The sequence below is a fragment of the Macrotis lagotis genome, chromosome 1, assembly GCF_037893015.1.
Source record: "Macrotis lagotis isolate mMagLag1 chromosome 1, bilby.v1.9.chrom.fasta, whole genome shotgun sequence".
NCBI lineage: Eukaryota > Metazoa > Chordata > Mammalia > Peramelemorphia > Peramelidae > Macrotis > Macrotis lagotis.
The window spans coordinates 182,804,856-182,827,714 of record NC_133658.1 but is presented as its reverse complement, the minus strand read 5'-3'; the positions used below and the strand labels follow the sequence as shown (position 1 = coordinate 182,827,714).

Genomic DNA, 22,859 nt, shown 5'->3' with positions numbered 1-22,859 from the left:
AGGAAATTATTTGAGAAAGGCTCAATGCCATGACTTTAGGTATTGCTTAATACTGAGATTCTGAGATTTTAGTGGGTATGCAGTATTAGGAACAATCTCACTTCCTTAATGTTAAGTTAGATCTATATAGTAAGTGAACTGGAACACAATACAACTCATTCATTCATTTATTTTTTATTGAATTTTATTTATTTTTAATTTTATTTTCCCCAGTTCCATGCAAAGGCAAGTTTCAACATTCACTTTTAAAACCTTGAGTTCTGAATTCTTTTCTTTCCTCCCATTCCAAACCCCTCATTGAGAAATCAAATTATTTGATGTAGGTTAGAAATGTGTTGTCATGTAAAACATTACCACAATAATCATGTTGTAAAAATAAACATAATTTCCTCCCTAAGAAAAGAGAAACATCAAGAAAAATTCAGTAAAAAAGTATGCATCAATCTGTATTCAGACACCATCAGCTATATCTTTGAGATAGATAGTGTTCTTTACCATAAATCATTCAGAGTTGACTTGGGTCATAACATTGCTGAAAAAAATTAAGTCATTCACAGCTGATCATCCTACAGAAGATTGTGGGAGGGAGTATTCAAATGCAAAACACTTTAGGAGGGACACTATGAGAAAGAAAATAGAATAAATGGGGGTGGGGTGAAGAGGATGGAAGGAAATCAAGTCAGCAATAATATCTGTGGGGAAAACATATTGAAACAGGTTTCTCTGATAAAGACCACATTTCTCAAACATAGAAAACTGAATAAAATTTATAAAAAATAAGAGCCATTTCTCAATTGATATATAATCAAGAGGTATGGACAGTTGATATTATTTTATATATTGTACAATTCCCATTGTATCTACTCATGCATTTTTTTACTGAGAGCATCCTATTCATCATTTCTTATAACAGAATAGCATTTCATCATAAATGCATAGCACAATTTATTCAGCCATTCCCAAACTTATGGTCATCCCCTCAATCTCCAGTTCCTTGCCACCAGAAAAGAACTGCTATAAAAATCCTCATACATATATGCCCTTTTCTCCTTCATTTTTTTAATCCCTTCTGTAATGTAGAGCTGGTAGTGGCACTGCTAGGTCAAGGGACTGGCTTGGTTATAACCCTTTGTGCATAGTCCAAATTGCTCTACAGAATTGTTGAATCCCTTCACAACTCTTTCAATACTGCATTAATCTCATTTTTTCTCATTGCCTCCAACATTTGTCACCTTTTCTTTCTGTCTTATAGGTATAAGGTAATTAATATCTTAAAATTCTTCCAACCTGAATTTTTCCCTACTAATAGTGAGTTAAGATCTTTTTAAAAATTATTTAGATAGCATTGATAACCTCATTTGAAAATCATTCATACCTTTTGAACATTTTTCAATTGGGGAATGATCTTTTTTTTTTTAATTTGACTCAGCTTTCTATATTTGAGAAATGAGGATTTTTGTCAGAGAAACTTGTTTCAATATATTTTGCCCTACAATTACTTTTGCTAACTGTATTTCCCTCCATCCTCTTCTCCCCTCCCCCATTTATTTTATTCTCTTTCTCACCCTATCCTTCCTCAAATGTTTTGAAAATGATTACCCACTCCCACAATCTTTCCTCCATTCTATTATCTCCCCCATCTTTCTCCCATCCCTTTCCCCCTCTACTATCCTCTAGGGTAAGATAGATTGCTATACTCAATTGAGTGTGGGTTATTCCTTCCCTGAGCCAATTTCTATGAGACTAAGTCTCATTCACTCACCTCATATCCCCCCATCCATTCATTTTTGCCCACTTTCACAATCAGTGTTGAATATCACAGCCATGTGTTAATCTATACTGATGATTAAGATGACCACAGGAAGCAGAGAGGTTGCAGAATATTCTATTTTGTGCAAGTACTTATGCCCTTAAGATAATAGCTGCAGATTCTTTAATTCTTCAAAAAAATGAGAAAATTTTTAATCAAAAGAACTTTTAAATAATATTGTTGCACATTTTGATGTCCTTGATTTGCACTAGTTGGTTTTTTTCTATTGTGGAGGGTAAGGAAATGGAAAGACAGGAAGGATGCAGTACAAATATACATAGATAATCTAGCCTACTTGAAGAAATGATATTTTCCCTAAAAACTATAGATCAGAAACTAGACACACATCAAGATTGAATTAAAATATTGTCTTGCTCTTTACAATGCTCCCCTGATAAAAGAGAAAGCAAATTGACAGAAAAAATGTTCAAGTTACAAAATGACATTTTTAAAGGAAAGTAGCATTCTTTTTGGAATCATATGGTCAATATAACTTTTGCCTTCTAGATATTACCTTTCCCTATGGCTTAGATCTATGACTCAGGTGAAAAGTTGATTTTGTATTCTCCCACCCATACTCTCACCCCAAAACATTTTTGATAAGCTCCACCTTAGTTCCAATCCTCCTCCGTGCCCTTCTTCCTTAGTGAACTCTGAATTCCCTGTTGTAAGGTCTATAAACTTCCCTTCATACTTTTCCTCTTAAGTTCTTACAATCAACACAAAGGACCTTGATTTTCTCTTGAGGTCATCAGATCTCTAGGCACCCTCTCTCTCTCTCTCTCTGTGGTGTCTCTTTTCAATACTCTCACTGCCCCAACCCTCCATAAACTCATGGGACCATGAGGAAGATTTTCACTTATTTCTTCTTCCCCATTGACACTTACTTGGTCAATATACCTTCAGTAGCCTCTGCTTTGAAATTAATGCCCTGTCTCAGTGTTTACTGTTAACCTCTATCAGCCTCCAGAATTCCCCACTTCATACATGCCTCACAATATAACCAATTTCTACTCTAACTTCTCCTGTCATCTTTGGTTACTATGGTTTTTAAGTTAATGACCCTTATGACATTCTGGTCATTTAGTGCATCCATGTCCTTCAAGATCCATGACATTTATCATCAGTTTTCCTTAGTCCATCTGGTCAGATATGATGGTCTCATCTGAAGGCAACATCATCTGCAGGAAAGAGAATCAAAAGACCTAAATGTGAATTCCAGTTCTGTTATTATTAATTATGAGCTATGTGATTTTAGGCAGTTCATTATGATATCTCCATTTCCAAATCTATAAAATTTGGAGAATGAACTAGATAATCTCAAAGGTGCTGTACCAATATAAACTCCTATAATCATGGAAGTAAAACTCATCCACCTATAGAAATCCCCAACTCAAAACTTCTGCTCTTCATCTACTCTCTTCTCTCATTCCCCCACTGCCTCACTCCTCCTGCTCTATGCTTTCATCACATCTCTTGTCCTCTAGTCTCTTTCTCTTCAACCAGTTCATTACTTCTGTTTGGACTTAATTTTCCTTCATGACATTGTAAATAAGCCATTTAAACAATACACTGTTTTACTCCTGGATCCAGAATAATTTTACAGATTAGAAACTGAGTAGGACAGAGGATAAGTGGCTTGAGCTGAGTCTATCAACCAATAAGTGCTTGAGGACAATTTAAATGGGATCTTCCTAATTCTAGGTCTTGAAAATCTCGTCACATTTCACCCAAGTAATGGCAGTTACCTACTAATGAACAACCCTACCCCCTAACTGTTCTCCCTCTCCAATTCACCCTTATTACAACAGCCAAAATCTTCTCAATGTAAAAAATGACACAATCACTCCTTTATTCAAAAGTCTTCAGTGTCTCCAATTGTATAGAAAAGAAAATATAAAGATATATCTTTAAAATTTTGGTAGTTCAAAATTTGTTCATAAGCAGTATTCACAGGATAATTCTTTTTCCTTTTGTATATTCCAAGACCTTCCTTAATCTCGAACAATGCTAAAATGTGGTAGACAATTCCCTGTGATCAACATTCTTCTTTTCTGTCCATAAAATTTCATTTCCTTCATTCTGCATTTCGGGTATCCTCTTCTGAAAGAAATCTTCCATGAACTTCCCAGATGAAAAAAGGCCCTTTTACTTGAAATTTCTTAAAGCATTTTTTTTCAGTTATTGTTTTGACTTTATCACATTTTCCTCATTTCACACTTAGTGATATGCATACCTTAGGCTTCAATTAAATTATAAACTCCTTGAAAACAAACACTGTGTTTTTTCATTTTTGTATTACTAACTTCATATGCTTAGCAAATACTTAATAATCCCTTGTTTATTTGAATTTTATGGGAAATTATGTAAATAGGAGCATGAAATGTATTGAAAAAAGAATGGTATTTTTAATATTTTATTTAACAAGGTGATCTCTATTAGAACATTTTTAAGGGAATTCCTTAAAATCCTAAAAATTAATGGATATCAGATGAGATCAAGGGTGTTTTTATTTCATTTGGATCAGCAGTTCTTAAACTTGGGTTCATCAACTTGTATTTTTTTTTTTAACATTTTTAAGAACTGTTTCACTATAATTGCCTTCTTTTTTGGTCCTATATATTTTGTGCATTTAAAAAAAATCCTGAGGAGTCCATAGATTTTTACCAGATTGCCAAAGGGTACATGACAAAAACAAGATTAAGAACCCCTTTTTAGACCATTAGCAAGATAATTTATCTAGGGTATGATTATAATGATTCCATTTTCTTAATTATTTAATTCTCATATATAATGGAAATATGAAAAATGTAGACTACTATAGGCAATGAAAATTAATCCTAAAACTTTTTCCTAATGTTCAACAATAATTAACCCAAGATATTATTTTTATAATGTAGTTAGATGGCATACTTGAAACTCCTGAGGGTAAAAGTTAAAAGTTAGAAAGAACTGAATTTATATCCTGACCCAGGTCCTAGTTCTGTAATTCTGGGCAAGAACCAAAGTTTCTTCATCTTTCAAATGGGGATAATTAAAGCACCTGTCTCTTCCCCCCCCCCCCACCTATTAGATTCCAATTACAACGTAATGATGGCTTTCAATATTGAATTTTATAAGATTTTGAGTTTTCAATTTTTTCTTTATCCCTTCCTCCCTCATCACTCCCCTTCTCAAGACAAGAAGTAATTTGATATAGGTTATACATGTGTAGTCATATTAATCATATTTCCACCTTAGTCATGTTGGAAAAGAAAAATCATAACAAAAGCATGCTTTGTTCTGAGTAAAAAAAAAAAAAAGAAACAAAACAACAAAAATGAAAACAGGATGCTTTGACCTGCATTCTGAGTTCATAGTTCTTTCTCTGGATGTAGATAATATTTTCCATCATGAGTCTTTTGGTATTGCTTTGGATCATTTTATTTCTGAGAAGAGCTAAGACTAACACAGTTCATCTTTACACAGTATTATTGTTACTAAGTACAATGTTCTCCTTAGTTCCACTCACTTCATTCAGGATTGGTTGTCCAGGTTTTCCTGAAATCTGCTTCCCATCATTTCTTATGGCACAAAAGTACTCCATTACATTCATTTACCACAACTTGTTCAGCCATTCCCCAATTTATGGGTATCCCTTTAATTTTCAATTCTTTGCCAATTAAAAAAGAGGTACTATAAATATTTTTGTATGTGTGGGTCATTTTCCCTTCTTTTGAACTTTTTGATATACAGACCTAATAGTGGCATTACTGAGCCAAAAGGTATGCATCTTTTATAGCCATTTGGGTATACTTCCAAACTGCTCTCCAGAATAGCTGGATAAGTTCATAACTCTACCACAGTGCATGAGTGTTTCAATTTCCCCAGTCCCCATTCAGTGTTTATCATTTTCCTTTTCTGTTATATTAGCCATGCTGATAGGTATCCAGTGGTACCTCAGAGTTATTTTAATTTGCATTTCTCTAATAAAAAGTGATTTAAACTATTTTTTATATGACTATAGACAGCTTTAATTTTTTCATCTGAAAACTGCTTATTCATATCCTTTGACTATTTATCAATTGGGGAATGACTTGTATTTTTGTAAATTTGAGTCAGTTCTGTATTTTTTTAAATAAATGAACCCTTTAGGGGGCAGCTAGGTGGTGCTAGGTGGTGCAGTGGATGGAGCACCATTCCTGAAGTCAGGAGGACTCAGATCCAGCCTCAAACAATTGCCTAGCTGTGTGATCATGGGCAAGTCACTTAACCCCATTGCCTTAAATAAAGAAAATTTAAAAAATAAATGAACCCTTTTTCAGACACACTGGCTTAAAAAAAACTGTTTCCAAGTTTCCTGGTTTTCTTCTATAATCATGGTTGCACTGGCTTTGAGTAAAACTTTTTAAATTTAATGTAATCAAAATTAGCTCTTTTGCATTTCAGAATGTTGTTTCTTGCTTAATCACATATTCTTCCTTTCTCTATAGATCTCACAAGTAAACTATGTCTTACTCTCCTAATTTGGTTATGGTATCAACTTTTATGTCTAAATCATGCACCCGTTTGGATCTTATCTTGATAAATAGAATATGAGTTGTTGATCAATAGCTATTTTCTGCAATAGTATTTTCCAGTTTTTCCAGAAACTTTTATCAAATTATTCTTATCCCAGACACTGGAGTCTTTTAAAAAACCTATCTTAATGAAATAAGATGTGAGTTGTTTTAAAATTTTTAAAGTGAATTATAAATCAAAGCAATTATCATTAGGTATTATTTGTTTGTTTGGTTTATTTTGCAAAGCAATAGGGTTAAGTGGCTTGCCCAAGGCCACATAGCTAGGTAATTATTAAATGTCTGAGGTAATTATTAAGTGTCTGAGGTCCAATTTGAACTCAGGTACTTTGACTCCAGGGCTGGTGCTCTATTCACTGTGCCACCTAGCTGCCCCAGCTATTATTTGTTTTTATTTTGTACTTTGACTGACAGTCTCTAAGCAAATTATATTTATAACTCCAGGAATGACATAATTTTTGTTCTTTCTTTTTAACCTTTTGAAAGAAAAAAATAATATTTTTTCTCAGCAACAAAGCTTACCATTACTCCAGTCTTCAATATACAATGTTATAAATTTCTAAGAAATTCATGGGTATTAAATATTCATGCTGAAGTATTCTGCCATGTTCATTTCACAGACACTAAAAAACTGGTTTGGCTTCATGTCTTTGGTGTCTTGTCAGAAATATTTAATTAAGGTTATTGGCTGTCACACTTTACAATTTGCTGTTATAAATTATTTATATATTCCAACAGATGTGTCCTGGAGCCCCAACAAATGGTTTTTCTGTTCTGTTCATTTCTTTGTCCAAGCTCATGCCCAATCATCTATGACCCATGCTTTATTCTGAGTCCTTCCAATGTAAATAAGTATGTTCAAAATTCAGGTGCCCACTTAGTTATGGCAAGATACTAAAAAGCTTACTGCAGTTATGTTTTGGATAAGAACCAGTCAAGCAAACTGTCAGCAGAGTATGTGAAATTAAAAAGATATTGTACTAAGTGTCCTTTGGGGCAGACCTCTCATCAAATGGATCATCTCCCTCTAGTGCCTCCTGAAAAACTCCCTCATACTAATAGCTAGCACACAGTGTCCAATTTGGGCTCATGCTGTTTTTTGAGGATTATTGTGATTTATACCTTTTTTCTACCATTCTTCTTGACTCAACTGATTTAGAATTCAATTACACAAATAATAATATATTATTTAACAAAGAATACCCCTAGATTCCATTGTAACTAACAAAATGCTCTAAGCTTTAATAGGCAAGAATGATTCTTTGATTGAGTTACATAATCAATTAAAGACATAAAGTAGGTATAGTTAAGTTCTTAATTTATCAGGAAATTTTGAACCAATGGATAAAATGAGATAAAGATACCCAGGAAGTATTTTGTGATTAAAAAACAAAAACTAGACAGTCCATTTGATATATATATATATGTACATATATATGTATATATATTCATGTATGTATGTATGTATGTTAGAGAAGGCATTTGAGCAAGGGAGAAATTAATCTTTAGGAACATCTTGAGTAGACACTTAAGTACCAATAAATTCATTTTTCAAATATTTAGTGAGCTATCACCCAAGGAGAAATTGGACTTGTTGGGCTTGGTTGTAGAAAGTAGAAGTAGGAACAGTGGATTGAAGAGGAGTGGATTTTCATTCAATGAGCTCATTTTCCTTTGGACTTCTGGATATCTTTCCTCTCCCTCTGCTATTTTCATTTCCTTTTCTGTGATATCTTCTCCCATTGGATTGTGAACTTTTTGAACACAAGGGATGTCTTCCTATCTCCAGCACTTAGCAAAGGCCCTGTCATAGAGGAGGCACTTAATAAATATTTGACTGAATGAGATGAAAAACTTTCTAGCAGAGAAAGTAGAATATTGTCTTGGAAGGTTGTAGGTTCTTCCCATTAGAAATCACTTTGTAATGGTGGGTGAATGCTCCTGGAGCACATTGTAGGCAGGTGTTTTGTTTTGCTACATATTGGGACAAGAGACCACTGAAGTTCCTTATCATAATGGCAATATGTGGATACTCATTTCCCAAACTAAAGGAGGAATATATCAATATGTTATATTTGCCTCTTAGCTCCTTAAAATATCCAAGACTTAGTGGACTAAAGATAATTTGGATAATTTTAATAGGATTTTAATAAGGTTCCCTATATTACTTGGCTAGGACTAATACTATTTTTTAGGGTTTTTTTTAAAGGTTTTTGTAAGGCAAATGGGGTTAAGTGGCTTGCCCAAGGCCTCACAGCTAGGTAATTATTAAGTGTCTGAGGCTGGATTTGAACTCAGGTACTCCTGACTCCAGAGCCAGTGCTCTATCCACTGCACCACCTAGCCGCCCCTTAATACTATTTTTTAAAAGAATTTTTAAATGTTCAGAGATAGTGGTATAATAACACAATGATACTATGATATCGCCACTTCCCAAAACATGATATCTATTGACTGAAATTGCATATCATAAAATATACTTCATTATATAACTATCTGACATCTATCATGTCTATTTTATATGACTTCCCATGGACTTTATTGAGACTACATTTTTATGTAATTATTTTCTCAGAGAGAGACAGAGAGATCAACTTCATAGTCACAAAGATATGCATTCAAGTTCTGTCTGGAACTCAATTAAGTTATATTTTGTTGTTGTTTGTCCTTTGTTCTTGATGAGGACCATGGCAACAGGAAGGAGATGTCATGATTTGCAAATGAATTGGATTTAAGGGAGGCAGGGCCATGCAAACTCACCAGTCTCATGCTTTGCTCCAGTTGTCTGGGTCCAGTGGCAAGATATAGATCAAGACAACTTATCATTTAAGCTCTCAGTGCTACCAGGCAAATATCTAAAACTATGAATTACTGAATAGTTGTAAATCTGCATTTTAGAAGAATCAAATCTTCCAAACACTTCCTCCTAACACAAACACTCTGAAACAGTTTATAATCTAGACGAGGAGATAAAGACTTGAATAAAAGAAAAGTCAAAACTGCACACTACCCTTGGAAAAACTGCTTAGGAAAGAGATCACTAAGGACTGACATGTCCATAAAAAACTTCATGGTAGGTCTCAGTGTTTCTAAAGTTTGAATAGAGTTATTTTTTTTAACAATAGTTAAATTTAACTTCTTTTACTGCCAATGTAGCAATAAGAGAAAGAGCATAAGATTGTGAGTTAGGAAAATGTTGGATTCAAATTCTGCTCTTAAGTCTTACTAGTCGTATGGCCATATATAACTCATCCTATAGACTTATCAGTGATTTGGGGTTAATGATAACATTTACCTCATGGATTGCAGTCAACTCAAAATATACACATATGTATACAATATATACCCACATGCACATATATCTGCATACACATGTATATAAAATATGCATACTTATATATATGCCTCTACAACTACAATACATAATATATATATATGTGAGTGTGTATGTGTTTGATCACTCATAGAAATGAATATACATATAGATGTATATGCATTCATTATACTATAATGCATTATAGCCATGTTTGCATACATATATCCAATACATAGACACATATATTATAATGTAAAGCATACTTTGCACACTTTTAGGTATTTTATGCATGTCATCTATTATTTATAATTATTATGTTGTTATTCAGTTTTCAATTTAAATATCCATTTAATTCAACAAATATTTGCTTTACAATCACTTTACTTCTCTTTGGAAACAGCATTTTCTTATGGTCTACCCTTGAAACTATCCCCTAAAGATTTCACTTAATTTAAAAATTTTTAATAAAAAGGTGATTTTTAGGTACTGTGCAGTTATTATTTAAGAGGCCTGTATGAATCTTTTTGCCCCTTACAAAAAATTGTGCACTTTTTGTTTCTCAGTAGGAAAAAAAAACTATGCATATTAGGAATAAAAATCTATTTATTTACTTCTTAAAATAAAAAAAAAATCCCTAGCTCTTCAAAGAAACTGATTCTTGTCTATTCATAAGAAAACTTGAAGAAATGGTTTACTTTTTGAATAACATGACTGCTTAGCTTGTCCAAGTTAGTATCTTGTGACTGACCACCCATTCCCTCTCTTAAAGACATGTTTTGTTGACCTTTCTTTCCTCCTGCCTGCCTGAATGTATAACAGCTGAATATCTTGGAAGTCAGTTCTTGGAAAGTTCTGGCAAGTGTCTGTTAAGAGTCCTGTCTTTGAGTGCCCTCTAAGAGTTAGAGGACTCAGTATACCCAAATTAGACATATTTGTCTATTTCTCTTTCTCCCTCTGTCTCTGTCTTTCTCTCTCTCTCTCTCTCTCTCTGTCTTTGTCTCTTTGTGTCTGTATCTCTGTCTGTGTCTGTCTGTCTCTCTGTCTCTCTCTCTCTCACACACACACACACACACACACACACACACACACAAACAAGCAAACACATATACACAAACCCTTGAATTATGGAAAGAAGAAAAACTAAAGTAACCAACATTGAAAACACTGAAACATGGAATTAGTCATATAAATCAAATTGAAATGATTGAAGACATAGGAATACAATGACGGTTTCTGTTTTCATTCAATCCTTTGTGATCTCCTACATATAGTCTTATTCTCAGACTTTTAGGTAAAATGTTTTTATTCAGTCAACATTGAAAAGAAGTCCCATCCACAAAAAACTCTGGGAAAATATAAAAAAAAAACTTGTTAACAACCCTGAAGACCCAACCTAAGAATTCTCTCACAAAAGAGAAGAATCAAAAAGTATTCACAAGTAGCAAGTACCCAACTTAGAAACAGCATCCTTTAGATCTATACTTTATACTCTCTTCCCTCCCCAAATCATCCAAAATGCAAAGGAAATTTGAACTGACCAAGTTTAAATGGACTACTTAATTCAATACTCCACAAGTGAAAACTGAGTAGAGGAAAGTACAATGGGGCGGAGCCAAGATGGCAACAAGAAGGGATCCAGTCTTAGGAGCTCTCTGATAAAATTCATCTGCTAAGGACTCTAACTAAACTTTCGAGAGACAGAACCCACAAAGGTACCCAGTGAGGCAGTTCTCCTACTCAAAGTAACCTGGAAAAGAGCAGAAAGGCTCTGCTACCTGGGGTCAGAGAGGTGGCCCACCAGAGGGGTAGCCCACCAGAGCCAAAGAACCTCAGCCTCCCGGAGGCAGCCCAAGGGTGCTGGGGGGTCTCAGCTCACAGCAGCGGGGGAGTCTCCTGAGCTGCACCCCGAGGAGCACCGGGCACAAAGTGGGGGAACAGCAGGGGGACCTCTGCCAGAGGGAGCATGTGGAGCCCAGCCCTCAGGGCACACAGCAAGCAGCATCATCTTTCCCCAGCCCTGATCCAGGAAACAGAAGCAGGCAGAGCCAGTAAGCAGGAGCCCCCAGGGCATGAGCCCATTGAGCTGAGGAAGGGGAGTGAAGAGAGACTGCCTAGCTCTGTCCTCTGCCCCTGAAACAGGACTCTGGGGCTCTGACCACATTCAGATCCTGACCATAGTCTAGCCCCCCCCATAGAACAGCAGCCCCCCCCCCCCCACATCAGCCCCTTGGCAGAGGGGGGACGCTAATGGTCATTCACAGACCAGGAGGGAGGACAGAGACTCACACACTGAGACCCTTGTGGGAGTGTCCCAAAAGCTCAAGAAACACCCCAAACCAGGCCCAGGCTGGGAAAATGAGCAAGCAGAGAAACAAAAAAAAAGACTATTGAGAAATATTTTGCAAATGAGCCCAAGAAGGACCAAAATACTCAGTCTGAAGATAAGGAAGCACAAGTTCCTGCATCTAAAGACTCCAAGAAAAAACAGAAATTGGGCTCAGGCTATGACAGAGCTCAAAAAAGACTTTGAAAATCAAATGAAGGAGTTGGAAGAAAAACTGGGAAAAGAAAGGAGAGAGATGCAGGAAAAACATGAAAATGAAGTCAGCAGCTTAGTCAAGGAAATCCAAAAAAATGCTGAAGAAAATAGCATGCTAAAAACCAGCTTAGGTCAAATGGATAGAACAGTTCAAAAAGTTATTGAGGAGAAGAATGCTTTAAAAAGCAAAATTGGCCAGATAGAAAAAGAGATAAGAAAACTCTCTGAGGAAAACAAATCCTTCAGACAAAGAATAGAATTCAGGGAGATTGATGAATTTAACAGAAATCAGGAATCAATACTTCAAAAACAAAAAAATGAAAAATTAGAAGAAAAGGTGAAATATCTCATTGAAAAAACAACTGATATGGAAAACAGACTTAGGAAAGATAATTTAAAAATTATTGGAATATCTGAAAGTCATGATCAGGAAAAGAGCCTTGACATCATTTTCAAAGAATTACTACAGGAAAATTGCCCTGATGTTCTAGAAGCAGAGGGCAAAATAGAAATGGAGAGAATCCACCGATCTCCCCTCCCCTGAGAAAGAGATCCCAAAAAACCAACCCCCAGGAATATTATAGCCAAGTTCCAGAACTCCCAAGTCAAAGAGAAAATATTACAAGCAGCCAGAAGGACACAATTCAAATATCGTGGAGCTGCAGTCAGGATCACACAGGACTTAGCAGCAGCTACATTGGAAGCTCGTAGGGCTTGGAATACAATATACCAGAAGGCAAAAGAGCTTAGAATGCAGCCAAGAATGAACTACCCAGCAAGGCTGAATGTCCTCTTCCAGGGAAAAAGACGGACTTTCAATGAACCAGGGGAATTTCAAAGGTTCCTTTTGGAATGGCCAGAGCTGAACAGAAGGTTTGATCTTCAGATACAGGACTCAGGTGAAGCATGGAGATTGGAGGAGAGGGGGGAAATATGAGGGACTTAATGAGGATGAACTGCATGTATTCCTGCATAGAAAAATGACACTGATAATACTCATATGAACCTTCTCAGTTAATAGAGCAGGTAGAGAGCTTTTATAGTTGAAGCACAGGAGAAAGCTGAATTCGAAGAAAAAATATGGTGTAAAAATGAAGTCAATAGAAAAAAAGGGAAATGAAATGGGAGAAAGCAAAAGGAGAGGGGGAATAGTCCAAGATATTTCACATAATAAGATTTTTTTTTATTACAATGAGCTATTGCAATGATATGGAAGGGGGGAGGCAAGGGGGAATGAGGGAAACTTTGCTCTGATCATCAGAGATGGCTAGGAGAGGAAACAGCAAATATACTCAATGGGGTATAGACATCTGGAGTAAGAAGGAGGGGGGGAGCAGGGGGAAGGGGTGGGGATGGGAATAAAGGAGGAGAGGATGGACCATGGGGGGAGAGTGGCCAGATATAACACATTTTCTTTCTTACTTCTTGCAAGGGGCTGGGAATGGAAGGCCTGCCCAGGACCACAGGGTCAGGTGGATTCTGGGCCTAAGGGGTGGTATGGGGGCTCAGGGCTTCTTGGCCCTGGGACCAGGGATCTGTCTGCTGCACCACTCAGCTACCCTACAGCAGAGTCAGAGTGAAAGGAGAGAGAAAATAGAGTACATGGTAGTGGAGAAATAAGAAAGGAGGGAGTTGCGATCAGCAATGGCAATGGTGGAAAAATATGGAAATTACTTTTGTGATGGACTTATCATAAAGAATGAGATCCACCCATGACAGAGTTATTGGTGTTGGAACAAAGACTCAAGCACATTTTTTGTTATGATTATTTGGGGGAGGGTGCAGGGCAAGTAGGGCTGGATGACCTGCCTGGGGCCACATAGCAGGGTGATCTTTGGGTGTTTGGGGCCGGATTTGGACCCAGGTGCCAATGCTCTGTCTGTCACCCAGCCACCCCTACTATTATTACTATTTTATTTTATTTTATTTTGGGTCTTTTTTTCTTTCTTTCTTTTTTTTTTCTTTTTGGTTTTTGCAGGGCAGTGGAGATTGGGTGGCTTGCATGTCACACAGCTGGGTGATTGTTGGGTTTACGAGGCTGGATGTGGACTCGGGTGCTCGTGGCTCCAGGGCTGTTGCTTTGTCCATTGCATCACCTGGCCATACCTACAATTATTACTATTATTATTTTTTTATTTTAATTTTTCCCTCTCCCCTTTACTTTTTTCGCCCAAACAAGTCTATCTATATTCATGGGGGAGGAGGAGGGGTATTTTGTTTACTTGTAAACAAGAATATTTTATTGATGTAAAAAAAACATTTATACAAAATGAGAATAAAAAAAATAAATTAAAAAAAGAAAACTGAGTAAAGAAAATTTGATATAAACTTGAAAGCTGACATAGCATGTGCACAATTTTTTGTAAGGGGCAAAAAGATTCATACAGGCCTCTTAAATACAGGCCTGAATTTCAGGTTCATTTATTAAACCAGATACATGAAAGCAAAAAAGATTTTGCCTGGTTAAATATTTGCCATTTCCTTCTCCAGCTCCTTGTACTGATGAGGAAACTGAACAAACAGGGTTAAGTGACTTGCCCAGGGTCTCATAAATAGTAAGTTTATGAGGTCAGATTTGAACTCAGGAAGATTTGTCTTCCTAAATTCAGACCCAGCTTCTGTACCACCCAGTTACCTATGTAAAAATAAGGTACTGACAAGGTTATCCCTAAGATAGTATATGTGGGATAAATAGTGAGATTCAGTAGGATACTCCTGAATTTTCAATCTCCCAACAGAAATTTCAAAAGTTTTTCCCCCAGTATTACTCATTCGATTTACAATAAGCTAATCTCTAACAGAGAAAGAATTCCTTCCTTTTGTGTTATTTACATGTACTTCTTCAATTAAATCACAACCTCTGGGGCAGCTAGGTGGCATAGTGGATAAAGCATCGGCCCTAGAGTCAGGAGTACCTGGATTCAAATCCAGTCTCAGACACTTAATAATTACCTAGCTGTGTGGCCTTGGGCAAGCCACTTAACCCAGTTTGCCTTGCAAAAACCTAAAAATAAATAAATAAATAAATAACAACCTCTGTGGGTTTTAATTTCATGTCTAAAATGAGAGAATTCAATTAGAAGATCTTTTCAATCTTTTCCTACTTTCATTCCTTGAAACTTAATAATCACTACAGGATCAAATTTAAAATTCCTTTTTTGGCATTTAAAGCCTTTGATAATCTCCATCTCTTACCCTCTTTTCCATTCTTATATTTTGCATTACCTTCCTAATTTTTATATGATGCCTTTCCCAAGTCCCTTTGTTTCTACTGCCCTCCCTCTGTTTATTAAGCCCTGTGTAGAGTATGGATCATCCAGTATGAGGTTTGATTTTATTTAATCATTGGCATATTGTCTTTCTCATTAGATTGTGAACTCCTTGACAGCAATGACTATCTTTTGTCTCTCTTTAGGGCAACTGGTTGATCTAGTACCTGGGATCTGAAAGACCTGATTGAGACGTATGAGGGAGAAATAAGAACCTTCATTCACCTTTATTGGAGCACTGTATAGTTTTTTATTTGGCTTAGGGATTATTATTTTTATATATCTGAAGTCAAAAAGAAAATTTCCAAGTTGTTCCAGTTACATTTCAGCTTCTTATTGCCACAGAGGAGCTGTGTGACCCTGGGCAAGTCATCTAATCTCTGTTTGCCTCAGTTTCCTCATTTGAAAAATAAGGATATTATCAGTCTCTTAGGGTGATTTTTGAGGAACAAATGAGGCAATAATTGTAATGTGCTTAACAAAGTTTCTGGTACAATATGTGTTAAATGTGTAAGCTTTTATTTGTATTTGTCTCCTCAATGTAACTTAGCTTAGTGCTTGGCTCAGAAGAGGTGTTTAATCAATGCTTATTGACTGACTGGGATCATACAACCTTTGCTTAAAAACCTCCAGTGAGAGGAGATCTCAGGCCATCCATTCCTCATATGCAAAATTCTCATGGTTGATAAAATTTTCCTAAAATCGAACTTTAGACAGATTCTTTGCAACTCCCATTTACTGTTTTTAGTTTTGCCCTCTGTGTTCAAATGCAAAATGTTTAATCCATCTTTCTCAAGACAGCCCTTCAGAAAATGACAGCTACCATGTTGTTTCCTTTCATTCCTTCTCCCATCAATTGCAGTCTTCTTTTTTTTTCTCCAGGCTAAATGTCCCCAGTTCCTATAGTAACTCATATGGCATAGAATCAAGGGTCTTTATCATTTTAGTTAATTTATTCTGAATGTGTTTAATCTTATCACTGCCTTTTCTAGACTGTGATGCCCAGACCTGAATTTAGGAAATACTCTGTAGTACTCAAGAAATAATCTCATCAGCACAGAGTACAGTGGGACTATCGCTTATTATTACTATAAACTGATGGCATCATTGACTGGCATTAATGGACTGGGTCCATGGTCATAATCCAAGTTTTGGTCAATAAATCCTAACACACTATTTAGAGAGCAATAAAGAGATGGAATTGCCTTCACACTGTGCTAATGTCTTAGGAAGCTTGTTAAGGCATATTCCTGAACACAAGTAAAATGAATGCAATATAGGGATGTCCTTTTTATAGGACATATAACCCAGTAACCAAATATATCTTACCAGTGTCTCCAATAGTTTGTGCAAAAATCATAAATATTTTAGTGTTTAAACATCTCACATTTAATTAATTGGTTTATCATAGGTCTATTTGATGATTAGATAAGTTTTCTGAAATATGTGAATAACAGAAACTATGCCAGGAACCTCATCTGAAGATCTTCAATTTAGGATCACAGTGTGGCTACTAGAAGCACTGAAATTTATTGGTGGGGGAAAATAAAACATACTTAAATAAATAAATTAAGAAATGATAAACTATTAAGATATGTTAAAATAGAAAATAATATAAAACATATTATAATACATTAAATATCATTTTCAAGTCATATGCAACTTAACACTGATTCTCACATATTGAGGTACGGTGTTTTTATTTTTTTTCTCTCAAGGAAACTGAGATGTTTCTTTCTAGGTTAATATGGGGAGAGGGTCTAAAGTAGTAGCAATGACTCTATTATATAACTAGAGAAGCTGAGTAGGGATTTTTTTTTTTTGCCTTTGAATTAAAGAGTCCACTGGGAAAATTTGGTTCTTGAGCCAATGACAAACAATTAACATTTAACTTTATGTAGTTCTTCCTAGAGTGAAATATTTCAGTGTTGATGCACAGATAGTTGTGGACCTCTGAGTATATTAGCAGAGACTGACCCAAATGGTTTCACTTCATTCATCAGGATGTGTTTTGTCACAGGAGTTTTTGTCTGAGTAATGAATTCACAGAAATGGAGTATCCCTATCCTCAGTGGGAGCCCATTTCTTTGGATCTAATCTTTAGTTAGTTATGTATACAGTATTGAAAACTGTTTTTCCATTTAGTCACATAGTAATTAACATTTTAAAATATTGGAACTACAAATCTCTGATATGACAAAGGATTTAAATTGATAAAGAATAGCCATTTCTCTAAGATATATAAACATTTTTTATTTCTGTAATAAAAGACTTAGATATTCTTAACCTCTAAAATTGATTTTTATTTATTTTAAGTTACTGTTTTGAGGCATATTTTCTCGACTCAATTCTTATTGCTGGAAATATAGTATTATGTAAAATTCTTTGAGTACCGCCTCTCCCACTCCCTTCAAAAAACAAATAAATTTGTCGGAAAATTGATGCCATGTCTAGAGCAGTAAAAAAGAGGGCACAGATGAACTGTATATCATTTCCATAGCATACTTTTTCTTTCTTTGTGAATATTTTTCTGTAGTCTCAGAATAGCGATGCTTTTCAGCTAATAGAAAGTCTTCATTTCAGCCATCTTCTCATATCCAAAAGACTAGATATTCAGATTTTGACTCTAATTCCAAATAAGATCCAAGTGAAAAGAGGAAAATTCAATCTATCATCTGTGTGTGTTTATATGTCTAGACACCAAGTCATTTAGAACAAACACTGGGATAATTGGTAAAATTTTTCAAATGACTGATTTGATATTCTGTTTGATATTTGATATTCTGTAGACCAAGATCTGCCATGAGTAAGAAAAGAAAGAAACCTAGAGGGTGGTAGTTACTAACCTGTCATTTCAGTACTGAAGTCCTTTTTCTTTATATCTTTGATAACATCATTGAATTTTGTATTCTGCATTTGGATAATAGAAATACCCCTCAGATAAGATATGAAAAAATGGAAAAAGGCACATAATTATTTTAGACATATTCATTTCAATCTATTGAGTGGGTGACAGTAAAGTTTTACTTTCAATTTTAAGGTTTAATTTTAACTTAAGTTTATTTTTTATATTTATAAGATCCTAATACAGGTTATGACTTAATTTATTTATATTTTATCAGGTTAAAAAAGGGGATAATTCATGAAGCATGTTTTTTCTTTCAACAGGAGTCCTTTGTATTTGAACCTAACTGCCTCTTCAAAGTAGATGAATTTGGATTCTTTTTGACCTGGAAAAGTGAAGGAAAGGTACAGTAAGATAACAGCAAATTGTGTACAATTTATTTTTAACAGCCAGGTTTTAAATCCTTTCACTTAGAAATTAATCAAATCAGTAATTGACTGTTTTTTGACAAACAGGATATTAAGAGCTGTGGATTATAAATACAAGCAAAAGATGTCACCTACCCTCAAAGAGATTATATTCTAATGGGTGAAGACAACATATAAAGGCAGCTGCAGAGTGGGAGAGATGGAGGGTGAATACATGGTGGGAAAATCTAGAGAATGAAACATTGGAACTCTTCCTCATAAAAGATGTTTCAAGAAGCTCTCACCAGTGGGAGAAAGGAGTCATTGAGGCTGAAGGAAAAAATAAGGAGATAAGACTATGTTTACATAAAACATGAGGGGATTTTAACTTCCCTTAACCTGAGTCCTGAATTTCAAAACTTAAAATACATTAAAGTCTTTATAATTTGAGTCACATGAAATGTGAAATGGAAAGCTGTGTTTCTTGATTATTTCAGGTGTATGAAAGATAAAACCCTCATTCATTTTTTTAACCTCTTCCCTTTATAATAGTCCAACACCATCATAATGATCATTATTGGTAACCACTTGTTGATTACTTATCATATATATTAGGTTCATTTTAATAAAAACACACAGTACTAGAATTCAAGCTCATTGTTTCCTCTCTTTCTTTGCTTTCAGGAAGGACAGGTATTAGAGTGCTCCCTGATCAATAGCATTCGTTTTGGATCTGCACCAAAGGTACCCTATGATGTTTTATGCTGTTCTTTTTTTTTTTTTTAACAAATAATACTTAATTTGGAAGTGACCATGAAATGTATCAGTCATTTACCATGGAAAAAAATAACACACTTAGGAAACTAGATAAGTATGAAGATTTGGTTCATTTTTAGTTTATTATTCATGGCTGCATTAGAAGCTTATTTGCCTATTAAAAAGAGAACTCCTGGGGGATTTTAAGAGCTGTCTTATGTTTTTACAAGACTTTTCTGGTCATTTTCTATTCAGCATCCAGAATACATTTCCTTTAACTAGAAAAATGAACTTGACAACCAGTTTACCCTAACCCATTTTTTGTTTGTTTGACAAAGAGTAATTCACTCCGAGGCTGTAGTTGAGATGAAAATTGAAATGGCTTATATAATTCCATGCCTGTGCACCTGCACATTAAAAAATTTCAACTCACTTTAAAGCCTAAAGTTTGTTGCAGAGTGGGAGAGATGGAGGGTGAATACATGATGGCAAAATCTAGAGAATGAACCATGCCTATTTGGGACTCTTTCTCCTAATGGATGTTTCAAGAGGCTCTCACCACAGGAGAAGGGAATCACTGAGACTGAGGGAAAAGAGGAGATAAGACTATGTCAGTCATTTACAATGGAAAAAATAACACACTTAGGAAATTAGATAAGAACATTTGATTCATTTTTAGTTTATTATTCATGGCTGTATTGGGGAAAATGACAGACATAAAAATAAGTTTTTCTTTTAGGATATTTGAACTTTCACCCAAAGCATGTGGTACTTGATATCTTCTCCATAAGTGACACAGTTCAGTAGATATGTAACATCAATCTCAACTTTATAAACATATTTATCTTTTTTGTTGTTGTTTTTTAAATTTTATTTATTTATTATGATCTATATGCACATGTATATTTTTAAAATACAAAATTTCCTTCCATCCTCCCTTCCCACCCCCCACTCCCCTCCCCTCAATTGCAAACAGATTAGCATTGTGCATGTGTATTTTGATAACAATGTTTGCAGATGAGTAATTTTTGTTATGAGGAATTTGGATTAAGGGAAAGAGATACATAAGATATAATTTTTATAAAGTGTTCATAAGGTTGGATTTTTTGCATATTTTGTTTTGTTGGGGAACATATTTACCTTTAGATTCAGGGACCTATTGTATTTCTGTAAATTAACATGTTCTTACTTTTCTAGTTTTACTACTTTTCTAAAACTTTTTTTCGTTTTCTCTTAAATGATAAATGTTTTTTTCCTTTAGATAATTCTAATTTAAAGATCTTATCCCATTTAGAGACATAAAAAACATGCTGTTTTTTTGAATTACGAGGCAAAGAATCTCTCTATTAAGTTAACAGAGTTAATCAGTTGTGGCAAATTGACATGCATCACCTAGAATCACTTTGGTGGGCCTATTGAAAAATTTCATAGAGCCAAATATTTTAAAAAATTATTTATTTTCATCCATATGCACATGTATATTTTTAAATTACAAAATTTCCTTCCATCCTCCCTATCCATTCCCTTCCCCTCAGTGATGAACAGTCAGGTTAGCATTGTACATTCATATTTTGATAAACATGTTTATGTAGTGGATTTTTTTAAAGGTTGATTTAAGTTAAATTTAATCAAATGTCCAAACTCTTCACCTGTGTTAGTATCAGGCTCAAAGGCCACTTATAAGAAGAAAAGAGACTGTCTACAGTCAAGAAGATAATGGCCCCTATTTTCCAATATCAATTATATTGTCACATAATGTTTATCAAATTTATCTCAATTAAGTTATTAACAGAATCTTTTGTCTTTAAAATATAAGAAGAAAACATGTTTTCAAGAATAGCCTAAAGGAGTGATTGGTCCCCCCCCATATTGGAAGTCTTCAAACTAAGTTGGCATGATATTTACCATATTGTACATTGTTATTTGAAGCTGTTGGGTTTAATTTAATTATTCCTTAAGTGCTGTGCCATCTAATTAGTTTTCTTTATGAAACAGGATCCCAAAATCCTAGCAGCCCTAGAAGCTTTTGGAAAATCAGAGAGTGATCTGGAGGGGAGGATAGTCTGTGTCTGCAGTGGCACCGACCTGGTGAACATCAGCTTCACTTATATGGTGGCAGAAAATCCAGAAGTTGCTAAGGTATGCTAAATTTAAATAATATCTATGTCTGTATGTATAGGTACTTTGTAGATTTCTTTTTTCTTTGCAGGAGTGTTTGTATAACAATGCAGCACGAGGAGACACTATTTTAGAAAGTTCACACATCTAGCGTAAATCACTTAACCTCTCTGGACATCTCTTTCCGTATGTGTAAAATGCGATATTTAGACTAGGTAATTTCTAAGATCCCTTCTAGCTTTAAACCTTAGACATTCATGTCCATTAAATGTGGGTGGACCTCAGGGCTATGTCTTGTTCACTTTTTCTTTGATATTTCACTTAGTGATGATTCTTAGATTTACTTGTCCAACCCTAACTTCTCTCCTATCATTGAGACTTATGATCTCTGACTTCCTATGAGATTTTCTCAAAAATCTTCATATCCCATAGACATCTTAAATATCCAAAACTGAACTCCTTATCTTTTTCCCATTTCTGAGAGGCTTGATTACTGTAGGGGGGGGATCAACATCCTCCCAGGCTCCCAGACTTACAACCTAGCTGCTATACTTAATTCTTCACACTCTCTCACCTGCCAGTATCCAGGCTATTTCCAAGTGCTATAGCTTTGACCTTCATAACATCTCTCATTTATATCACCTTTTCTCCTTTGAGAGTACCATTAGCCTGACACAGGTCTTCATCATTTCATGTCTAGACTATTTCAATGATCTCCCATTTGGTTTCTTGCTTTGAATATCTTTACTTGAACTTACTAAAACACAAGTCTGATCATGTTTCCTGCCTATTCAGTGGCTCCCTATAACCTCCACAATCAAATATAAAAATCCTTTTTCACTTTTAAAGACATTTACAACCTTGCCCCCTCCTTCCTTTCTGGGATTTTTATACCTCATTCCCCTTCACATATTGATCCAGTGACACTGACTTCTATTATATTTCTCTAACAAGACACTCTTCCAGACTCCAAGGCATTTTACTGGCTCTTCTCCATGCCTTATCTCTGTTGCCTGTGTCCTTTGGTTTCCCTGAATTTAAGTTAATATCCTACCTTTTGTATAAACCTTTTCTCAATCACTCTTTAATTCTCAAGCTTTTCTCTGTTGATTATTCTCAAATTATCCTATGTGTACATAGGTGTCTGCATGTTGCTACCTTTATTAAACTCTAAGATCCTTTAAACCAGGAACTTTTTTTACCTGACTGACTGAATCACAGAGTCTCAGATTTGGAAAGA

General features: G+C 35.1%; 1 protein-coding gene across 18 annotated transcripts in view; it reads left to right on the top strand.

The window, feature by feature from the left end:
* PLCB4 (phospholipase C beta 4) overlaps positions 1-22,859 on the top strand; it is a 517,486-nt gene that overhangs the window by 309,516 nt on the left and 185,111 nt on the right. For all 18 annotated transcript variants that reach the window (XM_074209475.1, XM_074209467.1, XM_074209461.1 and 15 more), the window contains 3 exons: positions 18,662-18,742; positions 19,430-19,489; positions 21,497-21,640. In XM_074209475.1, the coding sequence (XP_074065576.1) occupies positions 18,662-18,742; positions 19,430-19,489; positions 21,497-21,640 (285 nt within the window). The remainder of the gene's footprint in view (positions 1-18,661; positions 18,743-19,429; positions 19,490-21,496; positions 21,641-22,859) is intronic.